At 38.6% G+C, this 14490-nt stretch overlaps 1 protein-coding gene across 1 annotated transcript; it reads right to left on the bottom strand.

Annotated features, from left to right (window-relative positions):
• Positions 1–3462: 3462 nt before the first annotated feature.
• LOC106876944 (tetratricopeptide repeat protein 8) lies at positions 3463–14282 on the bottom strand. The gene is made up of 11 exons (XM_089339017.1): positions 14057–14282; positions 12859–13046; positions 11033–11192; positions 10121–10255; positions 9809–9894; positions 9093–9291; positions 7552–7691; positions 6446–6620; positions 6055–6177; positions 5183–5266; positions 3463–4466 (listed from the first exon to the last, which is right to left on the bottom strand). Exons 1-11 carry the CDS (start codon positions 14174–14176, stop codon positions 4350–4352), a joined length of 1527 nt encoding a protein of 508 aa, XP_089195143.1. The 5' UTR covers positions 14177–14282; the 3' UTR covers positions 3463–4349.
• Between the last annotated feature and the right edge of the window lie 208 nt (positions 14283–14490).

Raw genomic sequence — 14490 nt, 5'->3', positions numbered from 1 at the left:
ACTTTATTCTTCTCACGTATCTATGGCACCATAATACAGCCGTACATGCATCGTCTGATATGACCGGTCTTTCAACATCTACTGGTTGTTCAATGGTATCAGTACATGAGAGACATTACAAGTAATTATCTTTTGCGTAACCCCTACCAAATTGGTGGACTTGGCCACATCGTAGAAATAGATTAATCTACGATGTGCAAGCACAAATACAACAGGGACCACTCTTCTTGAATAGTACCCAAACTTAGCTTTCTCATTTTTCTTGACAACCGATGCTAGTGTGTTTACGTCCCCGTAACTTAGCGGTTCGGCAAAAAGGCCGATAGAATAAGTACTAGGCTTACAAAGAATAAGTCCTGGGGTCGATTTGTTCGACAAAAAGGCGGTGCTCCAGCATGGCCGCAGTCAAATGACTGAAACAAGTAAAAGAGTAAAAAAGTAAAAAGGCCAAGAGAATAATTTATTAAGGGAAGCACTTCCAGTTAGCCATTTTTTCTTTTCATATAAATTAACCTGAAATTGTCTCGTGAATTTCTTGTAGCTTCGCAAATTAGGTAAATTCGGTATTGGTCTCCCACTGTTTATAATTAATTGTTTTCCATCGAAGTCTCTTTTCGAAAAACTATTTCTCAAAATATCGTTTCACTCATTTCGTCTGCATAAATTTTAAGTCAATTTTAACAAAACGGAAAAATAACCTAAGTTAAATTAATTTAAGATTAATTAGCTACTTCTGAAATAAGAAATATAATAAAGATTATATTTTTGTTTTCAGAACACTCCAAAAATATAACAGTGCAAACAAATGTTTTGGATAAAAAAAATTCAAACTTACCGCCAGGCTATTGCACCATTTCAGCTGGCTAACTCGGGAATTATGGGACTGAATATTTCGAAAGCACCTGGACGTATTTTCTGATGATATGGATAAAAAATCAGAGCTTGCAGTGCAAGCCCCTGATATATATATACTCTTTTTACTCTTTTACTAGTTTCAGTCATTTGACTGCGGCCATGCTGGAGCACCGCCTTTAGTCGAGCCTAGTACTTATTCTATCGGTCTCTTTGTGCCGAACTGCTAAGTTACGGGGACGTAAGCACACCAGCATCGGTTGTCAAGCGATGGTGGGGGGACAAACACAGACACATAAACACACATACATATATATATATATACATATATACGACGGGCTTCTTTCAGTTTCCGTCTACCAAATCCACTCACAAGGCTTTGGTCGGCCCGAGGCTATAGTAGAAGACACTTGCCCAAGGCGCCACGCAGTGGGAATGAACCCGGAACCATGTGGTTGGTAAGCAGCTACTTACCACGATATATATATATATACTTTAAGTTCGATTACGGGAAAGCATCTATTTGATTATGCTGGTCATTTGGCAATGACAGTTTTTGGTAGAGTTGCACTGAGCTGTGCCTATATAATGTAGGATAATAATAATAATAATAATAATAATAATAATAATAATAATAATAATAATAAACCTTTCTACTATAGGCACAAGGCCTGAAATTTGCGGGGAGGTGGTGCAGTCGATTACATCGATCCTCAGTGTTTTACTGGTACTTAATTTATCAACCCCGAAAGGATAAAAAGGAAAAGTCGACATCGGTGGAATTTGAACTCAGAACGGAGCGACGGGCGAAATACCGCAAAGCTTTTCGTCCAGCGTGCTTACGATTCAACCAGCATGTCGCCAACAATCCTTAGATGGAATTATAAATATGTTAATGAATCGCTACGTGCGTTTCTGCAAGTCACGTGTTTCTTACGATCGTGGTCTATATTCCTGGGATGATTTACAGAATAGCCCGCAGTATCCATTGACATCGGGTGGACATCGTATTCATGCGTTCATTTCTTCGGGCCATATGGTATTAACGTTCGAAGTAGTACGGACTGTGTTGTAATCATCATCCCAGGAATACGGATTATTTTCTTAAGAAACGTGTAGCGGTGCATTAAAATATTTATAAATTCCATCCGTGGACTAAACTCGGAATGATGTGGTTGAGAAGCAGGCTTCTTACCACAAAGCCACACCTGCGCCTATGTACACACACACACACACATTAAGCATATATAAACGCGTACAGGATATATATATATATATATATAGCGTGGCCGTTGCCAGTACCGCCTGACTGGCCTTCGTGCGGGTGACACGTAAAAGCACCCACTACACTCTCTGAGTGGTTGGCGTTAGGAAGGGCATCCAGCTGTAGAAACTCTGCCAAATCAGATTGGAGCCTGGTGTAGCCATCTGGTTTCACCAGTCCTCAGTCAAATCGTCCAACCCATGCTAGCATGGAAAGCGGACGTTAAACGACGACGACGACGATATATATATATATATATATATATATATATATATATATATATATATATATATATATATATATATATAAAACAAATAATAAATGAGTATATGCATATATACGTACAGGTATGTGCATACCTACGTCTACCTGTATATATAGGTGCATATCTAGGTATACACACACACACACGCATACATGTATCTGTGTGTTATTCACCCATACATGCATCCACATGAATAGTTACTATTTACATGGAAACAATAAATTGTTTCCGAGTTCAGCCCATGGATGGAAGATTATCTGCAGTGGCAGCGTTGAATTAATTCTGAAGTGACAAATAAATAACCCTTTCCACTATAGGCAAAAACTACGTAAAAATAATGTTTGTAATTTTATTTTGCGTGTGTGCATTGGAGTTCTCGAGCGTATTGATCAGGGAAGTAACTTGTACGTATCTCCATTTAATCACTTGTCATTTCAGGATTTTGTCTCTTGGTATTTTTATACTACTGCATGCGTGCGTATTCACACACACACACAAACGGAGAGAGAGACAGACAGACAGACAGACAGACAGAGACAGACAGACAGGCAGACAGACAGACAGACACTGACACTCATCTACAACTGTTAAATAATGTCCAGACATGAAGACACACAAATACTTACATATAAACACATGCAAACACACACACACATACATGCAAATACGTGGCTGTGGTAAGAAGCTTGTTTACCAACCACATGGTCCTCGGTTCAGTCCCACTGAATAGCATCTCGGGTAAGTGTCTTCTACTATAACCTCACGCCGACGAAAGCTTTATGAGTGGATTCGGTAGACGGAAACTGAAAGAAGCCAGTCATATATGTGTATGTGCATATGTCTTTGTGTTTGACAACCAGTGTTGGTGTGTTTACATCCCTGTAACATAGTGGTTCAGCAAAAGACAGTGATAGAATAAGTACCAGACTTTAAAAAAAAAAAAAAAAAGAAAAGAAAGTATTGCGGTCAATTCATTCAGCTTAAAGTTCTACAAGGCCGGGCCGGGCCCCAGCATGGCCACAGTCTAATGACTGAAACAAGTAAAAAATTAAAAAATAAAAGATTGCAAGAGACAATAAAATATGAGAATATAGACATACTTTTATTCTTTTTCTTTTTATTCTTCTTTCTTTTGTTCTTATTCTTCAACTTCAAATCTTAACAGAAATAAACATTGAATTTCTTTGTGCTATATCCCCCCCCCCCCCGCTAAGGCAGCGTTTTTCAAACTGTAGACCCCGACCTTTCAGTGGATCGCAAGATAAATAAAATGGGTCGTGACAAGAAAAGAAGGGAAGGATAAAAAAAAAAAAAAAAGCAAGCGGATGCAGAGTGCAGAATATAAACCAGCGTCTTTCAAATTGTGGGTCCTGACCCTTCAGTGAGTCCCAACCCTTCAGTGGGTCATGACAAAAAAGTTAGGACAAACGCTGTCCTAAGATATTACTGGTTGATAAATCCAGTACAATTCGCTTTAATTTTCTCTCTCTCTCTCTATGTTCCGCTCTTTCTTGTTTTCTTTCTCCCTCTCACTCTTTCTCTTCTCCCTTTCACACCCTTCTCCCCTCCTCATTATCTCACTCTCTCTGTCTCTGTTCCATTCTTTCTAGTTCTTTCTCTCTTCATCTGTCTCTAAATCTCTCTCTTTCACACCCCTCTCCCCTTCCTCATTCTCTTTCTCTCTCCCTCCTCCCTCTCTCTTTTCTCCCTTTCACAACCTCCCCCCTCCTCTCTCTCTCTCTCACTCCCAACCCTTATATCAGTAAATCCCAACCTGTCATCATTGTGACACATTTTCTTGTTACTGCCACAGTTGTCATCGCTGTTGTTGTTGTTGCTGTTGCTGTTGCTACTGCTGTTATTTCCACTATTGTTGTTGATGCTACTGTCATCATTATATCTACTACAATTGCTACTGCTGCTGCTTCTGCTGCTGCTGTTGTTGTTGCTGTTCTTGCAGCCAAACCATCAAAGAAGAGAAAAGTGCTGACACAGCTGCTGCAACAGATCCTTCGACTCTGTATGCTGAGGGAAGGCCTTCAATGCCTTCAGCACAGCATTGTAACTGCCCTGCAGATCACCCAGCTGGTTGTGGAGAAAGAAACAATGAGACATTAGCATTCATCAGTGAAGATATTGGTAGTCAAAGACAAAATGAAGAGGAACAATTCATCAAAGATAGCACCGGTGCTGATGCCAGGTAAAAAGTGACCGGTACACTCTGTAGTGGCTGGCATTAGGAAAGGCATCTGACCAAATAAACCATGCCAAAGCACCTTCACCAGTCACCAGTGCTGGTGTCATGTAAAAAGCACCCAGTACACTCTGCGAAGTTGTTGGAATTAGGAAGGCTATCTAGCCTTAGAAACTGTGCCAAAGTAGACCTTGCTGGTGCTGGTGCTATGTAAAAAAAAAAACACCCAGTACACTCTGTAAAGTGGTTGGAATTAGGAAAGGTATCCAGCTGTAGAAACCATACCAAAAGTTGACAATGGAACCTGGTGCAATTCATCCATTTTATCAGGCCACCAACCATACAGGGTCTGCCATATTCTTTGCAAGACTAAGGCATCTTCATTAGTCTATGTTATCTCTGTTCATTCACAGCCACATGACCAAGATGGTAAGACAGAACAACAACAAAAGAACCAGAGGGAGAAAGTGTGATGTGAGAAACAGAATAACAGGGACAAGAGGGAGATAGAGATGTGTACTAGCCATCAATGTTTTGTGTAGAGGCTCTTTTTCAATTTAAAGAAGACAGAAAATAGAAACAAAATTACTGTAAATATATTAATTACCTTCTCGTTGAGTGCCGCATAGTTGTAATGTGGTTCAAACATGTGCGGAGCCAAAACAAAAGCAGACTGATAGAAAGACCTTGCCTAGAGAATAGAAAAATAAAATGATACCATGAGACATTATTTGGATAACAGAAATATCTTATAAAAGCGAAACAGTCTTCATAAAATCATACATTTTACATTTATATAATAAAAATGAGAAGCAAATAATAATGACCCTTTCTACTAAAGGCACAAGGCCTGAAATTTGGAGGAGGGGGATAGTTGATTATATTGATCCCAGTACTCAACTGGTACTTATTTTATCAACCCTGAAAGGATGAAAGGCAAAGTCGACCTTGGTGGAATTTGAACCCAGAACATGAAGCTGGATGAAATGAAATAAGAATTTTGCCCAGCATGCTTACAATTCTGTCAGCTCACCACCTTAATAATAATAATAATGATAATAATAATCCTTTCTAATGAAGGCACCAGGCTGGAAATTTGGAGAGGGGGTCAGTTGATTACATTGACCCCAGTACGCAACTGGTACTCATTTTATCAACCTCCGAGAGGATGAAAGGCAAAGTCGACCTTGGCAGAATTTGAACTCAGAACGTAAAGACAGACGAAATACCACTACACATTTCATCCAGCACGCTAATGATTCTGCCAGTTCACCACCTCAGTAATAATAATAATAATCCTTTCTAATAGAAGCACAAGGAGGAGGAGGAGAATAGGTGAGCAGAGGAAGAGGGGATGAAAGAGAAGAGACAGAGAAAAAGGAGGGGGGAAACAAACCACAAAACAAATAAACTAAAATTAAAAGTTTTTAAGAATCTGCAGAAAAAAAAACCCCAACAAGTAAGAAATGCTGCTGTTACCATTTCCAAGTGTCCTCTCTTTAACTCAATAACCCCAAAGTTATTGTAAGCTTCAGCATGGTCGTTGTTATTAGAGAGAGCCATCCTGAAACACTGGTGAGCCAGATCAAGGTCACCGATTCCCTAAAAAAATATAACAGTCATTAGGATGATGATAACAACAACAAAAACAATAATAATAATAATAATATCAAATGTGGAACCTGAAGACTAAAACAGGTATTGTAAATATAAGAATAACAGTGGAGAAGAATGTGAATATAAGAATAACAGCGGAGAAGAATATAAAAATGAGAATAACAGTGGAGAAGAATGTAAACATGAGAATAACAGTGGAGAGGAATATAAACATAGGAACAGTGAGAACAGAGAGGAGAATAGAGCAACTTACAATGGCTACATGTCCCACATTGTACCAGATGTCTGCCAGAACCATGTTGTCGTCAGCCAAAGCCAAGGCTTTGCTGAAACACACCATTACCATGTCAAACTGCTGAGCATAGAAACAACAGAGACCCATGTTGCAGAACAACTCAGACTTGTACACCCCCATCTGAAGCAGCCGCCTACACAGAAAGTCAAAAGGAATCATCATATTAGAAGAGGTTAAATACTACCGAACATGCATCTATATTCGTTTAATTTTACAGATGTTTGTATATGTGTGTGTATATACCATTATTGCTATTGTAGTTTTAATGTCCATTTTTTTTCCATGCTTGCATAGGTCAGAAAGGATTCGTTGATGCAAATTTTATATGGACAGATGCCCTTGCTGTCACCAACCCTCAAATGTTTTTCAAGCAAGTAATATTTCCCCACCAAGCAAGACATAATTTCATAGAAGACTGGCAACAAAGGACACTGCTTGAATAATGGTGATGTTCATTTACAACTGTTGGGTGATGTCAACACAAGGAGGCACACAAGCATCCAGTATAGGATTGAGGCAATATTAAATTAAAATAGCCATCTATGTATCATATTTAATGTATATACACCATCAACAGGCCAGTTTCTGTGTGATGTGAAATATGTTATGCGAAACATGTGATGTGAAACATGTGATGTGAAATGTGTGATGTGAAATGTGTGATGTATAATGTTTAATGCGTGTTGTGTTATTTGTGATGTTCACCTAAACAATTCAAAACAGTGCTCCAGTATGACCACAGTCCAACAACTGAAACAAGTAAAAGATAAAATACCTTCTCCCTCTCCCCTCCTTCTCCTCTTCCTCCCTCTGTTTCTCATCTTTTTCATTCTCACCCTCTTTCTCTCTCACTCTCTCCATCTCTCTCACTTTCCCTCTCTCACTCTTCTTCTCCACCTTCCTCTGTTTCTCATCTTTTTTCTTTCTCACCCTCTCTCTTGCTCTCTCCATCTCTCTCTCTTTATCACTCTCCCTTCTCCATCTCCTCTCCCTCCTTTCTATATCCCTCCCTCCCTCTCTCTCCATTTGTGCCCCACACAATCAAATCCTTCCTCCAACCCTACCTGAAGTACTTCAGGGCCACTTCAGGCTGGTCGTTGTAGAAATGGTTTGTGGCAATACACGCTATAGCTTCCACTTGCATGCTGTCCAATTCCAGCACCTTGCGGTAGTACTTCACAGACTCTTCCAGCTGGTTCAGGCTCTACCAATTAAGAAAGGGAGAAGAGGAAGAAATAGAAGAAGAATTCATAAACAGGGATGAAACGAGATATGAAAGCTAAAAGAAAGAATGGTATATGGAAAGGCATCCAGCTGTAAAAACCATGCCAGTCTAGGTAATACTGTTAGCCTGGTGTGTCAACAGAGAGCTTTGAAGTTTTTTGCCCAGATTGATAATCCCTCACTATTTGTGCTACATGTGTGTGTGTCTTTGTGTATGTGTTTGTTCCCCCATCATCGCTTGACAACCAGTGTTGGTGTGTTTACAGCACCATAACTTGGCGGTTCAGAAAACCAAAGATACTGAAATATGTAATCCATATTATTTTACTTGGAATGGGAAAGATGGAAAGTAAACAGTAAAGCACCAGACTAAATGTCTACCAATATATAATTCCATCTTCCAAGATTCTTTGTTCACATCTTATTAGTTTTGCCTCTCCCAAGAGTCTTGTACTGATGTCTCTGACACATTTCTGGTATTAGTGCCAATTTATGAAATCAGTATTTCACTGGGAATTAACTTCTGACACAAATGGAAGAATATTGACAGGCAGCAAAATCGATAAGGTACAAGACAACTAATTCCATTTATAAACTTGGTAGATTTGATTAATTAATGATTCCATTACAAGAGGAAGGTCAGCATGATCTCTTTTGCTAGACCAACAGATAGAAGAGAACAGGTTATCTTCAGACCAGAAATCCAGTTTGAATGCTTGCAAGAATATGGACTTTCCTAACAGCTGCCAAAGACCAGGTGATGATGTCAAATTGTATCAGAACACATTCAATAACAAAGTGTGTTATCCTGATTCCATCAATATTAACCCTTTTGATACCAATCTTCCTGAGACTGACCTTTGTTCTATGATACAAACAGTCTGTTTTACAGTGTTCTTAATTTAAATCTTTAATAAGATGGCAAACTGTTGGAATTGTTACTGTACCAGGTAAAATGCTTAACAGTATTTCATCTGGAGTAAAGATTTTTGCCAACATAACATGGCAGTCCTGGTTTAGGACAAATGTTGCTGTAATTTAGCCCCAGGAGACATCGTCTCCAGCTGGCTATATGACACAGTCTGTGTCCTTATATTTTCAAACCAATACTCAGGGCCAGCTCAAGAACCCAATAGGTGATCAGCTTTCTTTTAGGTGCAGGCGTTGTTGTGTGCTAAAAAGCTTGCTTCCCAACTACATGGTTCTGGGTTCAGTTCCATCTACGATAGCCACAGGCCAACCAAAATCTTGTGAGTGGATTTTGATAGATGGAAACTGAAAGAAACCCTCACCATAATTGCCACTAGCATTATCACCACCACCACCACTACTACCACCTAGAGCCCATTCAACCTTCAATCTGTGAGGTGAACCAACTTACTTCATAAATCCTAGCAATGCCAATCAGCAGAGTTACCTCTCCTGCAAACCTGTTCAAGCCACTTTTGTACATGTCGATAGCGTTGAGAGGCTGGTCCAACTTCACGTAGACTTTACTGATGTAATGGTAAATGGCCACAGTCTCTTGTTCATTCAGAGCTTGCTTCAAATACACCTCAGCATCACGATACAGACCCATTCTGTACAAAATAGAATGAAACACAATACAACATTTTAAAACTGGAATTAAAACAAAAATATGCTTCAGGTTCACTCTTACTGCGTAGCACCTTGGGCAAGTGTTTTCTACTAAAACCCAATGCTTTGCAAATAAATTTGGTCGACAGAATTTGGTGTCGAAGCATGTTGTGGCTGCGTGGTAAGATATTTGCTCCCCAACCACACGGTTCTGAGTTCAGTCCAATTGTGTGACACATTGCAAATCTTCCACTATAGCCTCCAGACTCCAGACATGTATATATATATATATATATATATATATATATATATATATATATATATATATATATATATATATATATATATATATATATATACATACATACATACACACACATCTACATATATACATACACATACATACATAGACAGACATACATAGAAAAGTATATATATATATATATATATATACATACACACACACACAGATGGAGTGAAAGGTGATGAGGAGAGAGATAAAGTAAAAAAAACAATCACCTGTAGCAGCACTTGGCATAATGGAATTGCCACCACCAAACCTGGTCCTTGCTGTTCTTCAAAGCCATATTTGCAAACTTTGAAGCCTGTCAAATAAACATAAACGGAAAGATGAAACATGGATGGTCTTCATCAACATCTTCACATTTGTTGTGGTTTAATAAACCTTAGTGCTTCTACTTTCAAAATCTTATTCTATCAATGTATTGGAACTTTTATTTCTAAATGAAGAGTACAGACATCCATATCCACCCAGATATGTTCATCTTCACATTATCAAATTAAAAAGAAAAAAAATAATTATACTCTTACTGTTCGAATGTCATTCTCATGATAGAAAATATATTCAAAGAGAGACTTGGATAATTCTGGACGAAGTGAGTATTTATTTAAGTTCAAACGGGCCAAATTGATGAAAGCACCATCAGGTGAGGAAACCATAGACGCCTGCAACAAAAGAAAACAGCAACATTAATTAAATCATTGAATGAATGATTGCTTGGTAACACTAGCGTAGCTAGGGACGAGGCAGTCAACTCTGGGCGGCACTTTTCATCTTGTGTTACACTATTGCTGTCACACTCTGTATCATACTGAATCTCCCTGAGAGCTATGTCAAGGGTATGCTTGTCTGTGGAGTGCTCAGCCAGTTGCACATTAATTTCACAAGCAAGCTGTTCCATTGATCATATCAGCTGGGACCCTCATCATTATAATCGACGGAGTGCTCCTGATTACATTTGATAAACTAATCTGAGTGCTAATGGGTTAACATTTAATGCAGCCCTAATAGACGGTACCCTGTAAAAGCACCCGTGCAGTGCCACATAAAAAGTACCCAGCACACTCTTTAAAGTGGTTGGCATTAGGAAGGGCATCCAGCCATAGAAACTGTGCCAAATCAGACTGGAGTCTGGTGCAGCTCCTCAGCTTGCCAGCTCTGATCAAACCATCCAATCCAAACCAGCATGGACAATGGACATTCATTAACGATGGTGATGTTGGTGAGGCTCAAATATTCTAGATGTTTTATATTCAAACCAGCCAGATTCAGCCTCTCATGTAAACCTTATAGTTTCATTCTAACAAAAAAAATCACATCCTTGAAATCTCGAAGTTACGAGATAATGCATGATTAATTCAAAACAATGTGAATAAATAAGCATTTGACAGAAAGAAATCTGAACGCTAAAGGGTTAATAGGAAGTAAAAAAATCTACTTACTGTCCCCAACCGCACATATCTAGCAGATGTTGAGCTGACTGGCCGAGCTGTGTGTGCAGTGCGTGCAGTCTGAAGTGCTGACTCCATAGTGCCTGGTCTGCTTGACTGAGTTCCTGGACGAATAAAACCAGTTACTGGACGGCCAGACTGTGTCACAGGTCTGTCAAATACACATAAAAGCACATGTGAAACAATTCATTCCAATCAAATAATATATTATTAATGCTTTCTTGGAAAAGTTCCTCTGGTTCTCCTTATTTTAAGACATTGACTGATATATATATATATATATATATATATATATATATATATATATACGTATATATATATATATTTCGTATGTGTATTTTGTGTGCAAGATTCTTGATGTGGATACGTGTGTTGAAAGAAATACAATTAAACGCCAAAACAACGCCAGATCATACATTCAAAATAAATGGAAGTGGAGAGACAAGTTACTGAAGAGATTGCAAGAGTGCAATGAAATAATTTAACAAAAAAACTATATAAATTAATAAAGGACTGAACCAATGCGTGTGTTTATTACCGGCATAATGCCTCTCCCAAGGTTTAATTGTATCATCATCGTTTAACGTCCGCTTTCCATGCTAGCATGGGTTGGACGATTTGACTGAGGACTGGTGAGACCGGATGGCAACACCAGGCTCCAGTCTAATTTGGCAGAGTTTCTACAGCTGGATGCCCTTCCTAACGCCAACCACTCAGAGAGTGTAGTGGGTGCTTTTACGTGTCACCCGCACGAAAACGGCCACGCTCGAAATGGTGTCTTTTATGTGCCACCCGCACAAGCCAGTCCAGGGGCATATATATATATATATATATATATATATATAGAGAGAGAGAGAGAGAGAGAGAGAGAGAGAGAGAAACAGAGAGAGAGAGAGAGAGATTACCATTTACCAGTTTCAGTCACTGGACTGTGGCCATACAGGGGTACTGCATTGTAAAGTTTAGTCAAACAAATGATGATGATGATAATGACGATGATGGCAGCAGTGAGAATAGTAGTAGTGGTAACAATGGTGGTGGTGATGGGGGTGATGATTGCGAGGATAATGGGGGGGGCAGGAGAGGAGGGGTAGTAGTGGTTGGGGTTGTGATGGAGATTTCCTCATGACCAGACGTGTCTTTCACAGAAAACAAGAAATGAACAACATCGCTTGTATGATGGTGATGCTCGTTTGCAACCATCTCATGATACTGAGAGACACACACACACACATATATAGATATAAATGTGTAAGTGTGAATGTATATATGAGTATATCTATATTTGCATCTATGTATACACACACAAACACACATGCACACAATGGACTTCTTCCAGCTTCTGCTTACCAAACCCACTCACAAGACTTTGGTCAACACAAAGTTATAAGCAGAAGACACTGGCCCAAAGTGCCACACAATGGGACTGAACTCAAACCCACATGGTTGGAAAGCAAGCTTCTTAACCACACACTCACACCTGCCCCAGAGGTAGAGGTAGAAGTGATTAAAAACCTCAATGTTTTATTAAACCTGAAAAGATAGAAGGTAAAGTCAACTCTGATAAACATAAAGAAAAAACAATAATGATAAGAGAGTATTGTAGTTCGCTTGAAGCATTGTGTATTGTTTGTAAAGAATAAAAAGTTTAGAATGGTACAACAATGCACTATAGAACAAAAAATGGACTATATATCTGTTATAATTTGGTTATCTATAGTCCGATGATATTTTGGAATTACAATTCCTTCTTGAGATCTTCTTAGCTGGAGTCTCTGCTATATAATAATTTGAAGGAAGATAAACAATAAACAAACCTGATTGCAGGGTTTATACCATCCGGCCTGGATTCCAATGAGCTTGATTGCAATGAAGTCCCTGGACGTACATTCTGAGCAAGGGCATTTTCATCAAGAATGCTCTCAGCAATAGTTTCTTCTTCCAAATCTGCATCATCGACATAAACTTGTTCAGTCAATGCCCGTGTTTTCAATGACCAAGCTGCCTAAATCAGAACAAAAATAAAATACTAGATGTTTGAGAAAAAAAATTGCTTTTAATTTTATGTAATTGTTGTGGCAGATGAACCCAGGTGAGAAGTGGGTTGATCCACTACTAATAAATAGTGGACAGACACAGTCAGTAATGTCAGTCAGCGAGGTACGCTGTTCAGGTCAGTCCCACAGAGACAATGAAATATGTTATCATAATGAAGGAAATTACATTGGCGATGAGGATTCGTAGCTCACAGAGCCTGGTACACAGATATGTACCAGTGGGACATAGCAGTGGGTGGTGATGAGGATACCTCCCACTGTATGACGGTGTCGTTATAACAGTGGTAATGAGGTTACAAAAGCTCGTGGGAGTGTTGAAATTGAAGACTTACGTTCAAGAACAATGAAAGAAGCCGGTCATGTTGATAGATAGATTGATTGATGTGTCTTTGTGTTTGTTCCCCACCACCACCACCACCACTTGGCAACCAGTATTGGTTTGTTTACGTCAGTGAATTAGCAATTCAACAAAGGAGTCCGATGGAATAAGTACCAAGATTGTAAAAATAAATCAGGTAAAGGAGTCGATTTGTTCGACTAAAGCCGTGATGGTGGTGCTCCAGCATGGCGACAGTCCAATCATTGAAATAAGTAAAAGACAAAAGATAAAATAATTGCTTAAGAAATATTTCTTTTCCTTGGAGAGAGAAAAAGGAGGGAAAGTATACTGATGAGACTTTTGGAGATCGTTGAAAAGATACAAGGAGTTGAATACAGTGAAAAGAGAGAAGAAGAAGAAAGTTATTCCACTCTGCACACAAAATCCTTTTTATTCGTTGTTAATTTTATTATTTAAAATATCTTTTCCATTTGTATTCGCTATTATCTACGTTCAGTAACTAAATATAAATCTAAAATAAAAGAAATAATTAAATGAATTCTCAAAAGAATTCAAACAGGCAACAAGTTAAAATCTTTCGCGGCCATTGTTGTCAAATGAATATTTAGTGCTATTTACCTCATCGTAGGGCGTTTTTTCAAGAATACTGGTGCATAATTCGGCGCATTCTTTGAATTTTCTTCGTCTAAAGTTACTTATAGCATAAAACATTGGATGCATTCTCTCAAAGGGTGGCATGTTTAATGCGGTGACTAAATATATGTACACGTAAGTAAATATGTATATATATAATTCTTAAAGTACTATCAATCGGCCATATTGTATATGCGTTACCAAAACAACCTTTAAAGGGAAATAAGTGTAGTGAAATAAATTGAGTCATTTCCCTTGGAGAATAATTTCCCGGGGACTCATCAAATTCTGTAGACCACCTCATGCACACGAATTAAAATTTAGGAAAATTAGCAAATTTATCTCTCAAAACCCATCTATCGCATGTAATTGTATTTAATGATGTAACAGAGAAAGTTTAAATAAGTGACTGAAAATGT

This window comes from Octopus bimaculoides, chromosome 21 (assembly GCF_046866305.1).
Source record: "Octopus bimaculoides isolate indiv1 chromosome 21, ASM4686630v1, whole genome shotgun sequence".
Taxonomy (NCBI): domain Eukaryota; kingdom Metazoa; phylum Mollusca; class Cephalopoda; order Octopoda; family Octopodidae; genus Octopus; species Octopus bimaculoides.
Note: the sequence above shows the minus strand (reverse complement) of the source record. Positions and strands in the feature narration are given on the sequence as shown.

Coding starts and splice junctions, on each gene's coding strand:
- LOC106876944 (XM_089339017.1), bottom strand. CDS start 14,176: ATGCCACCCTTTGAGAGAATGCATCCAATGTTTTATGCTATAAGTAAC. Junction 9,895..10,120: donor ATGAGAATGACATTCGAACA/GTAAGAGTATAA, acceptor TTTATTTGACAG/GCTTCAAAGTTTGCAAATAT. Junction 9,292..9,808: donor TATGCCAAGTGCTGCTACAG/GTGATTGTTTTT, acceptor TATTTTGTACAG/AATGGGTCTGTATCGTGATG.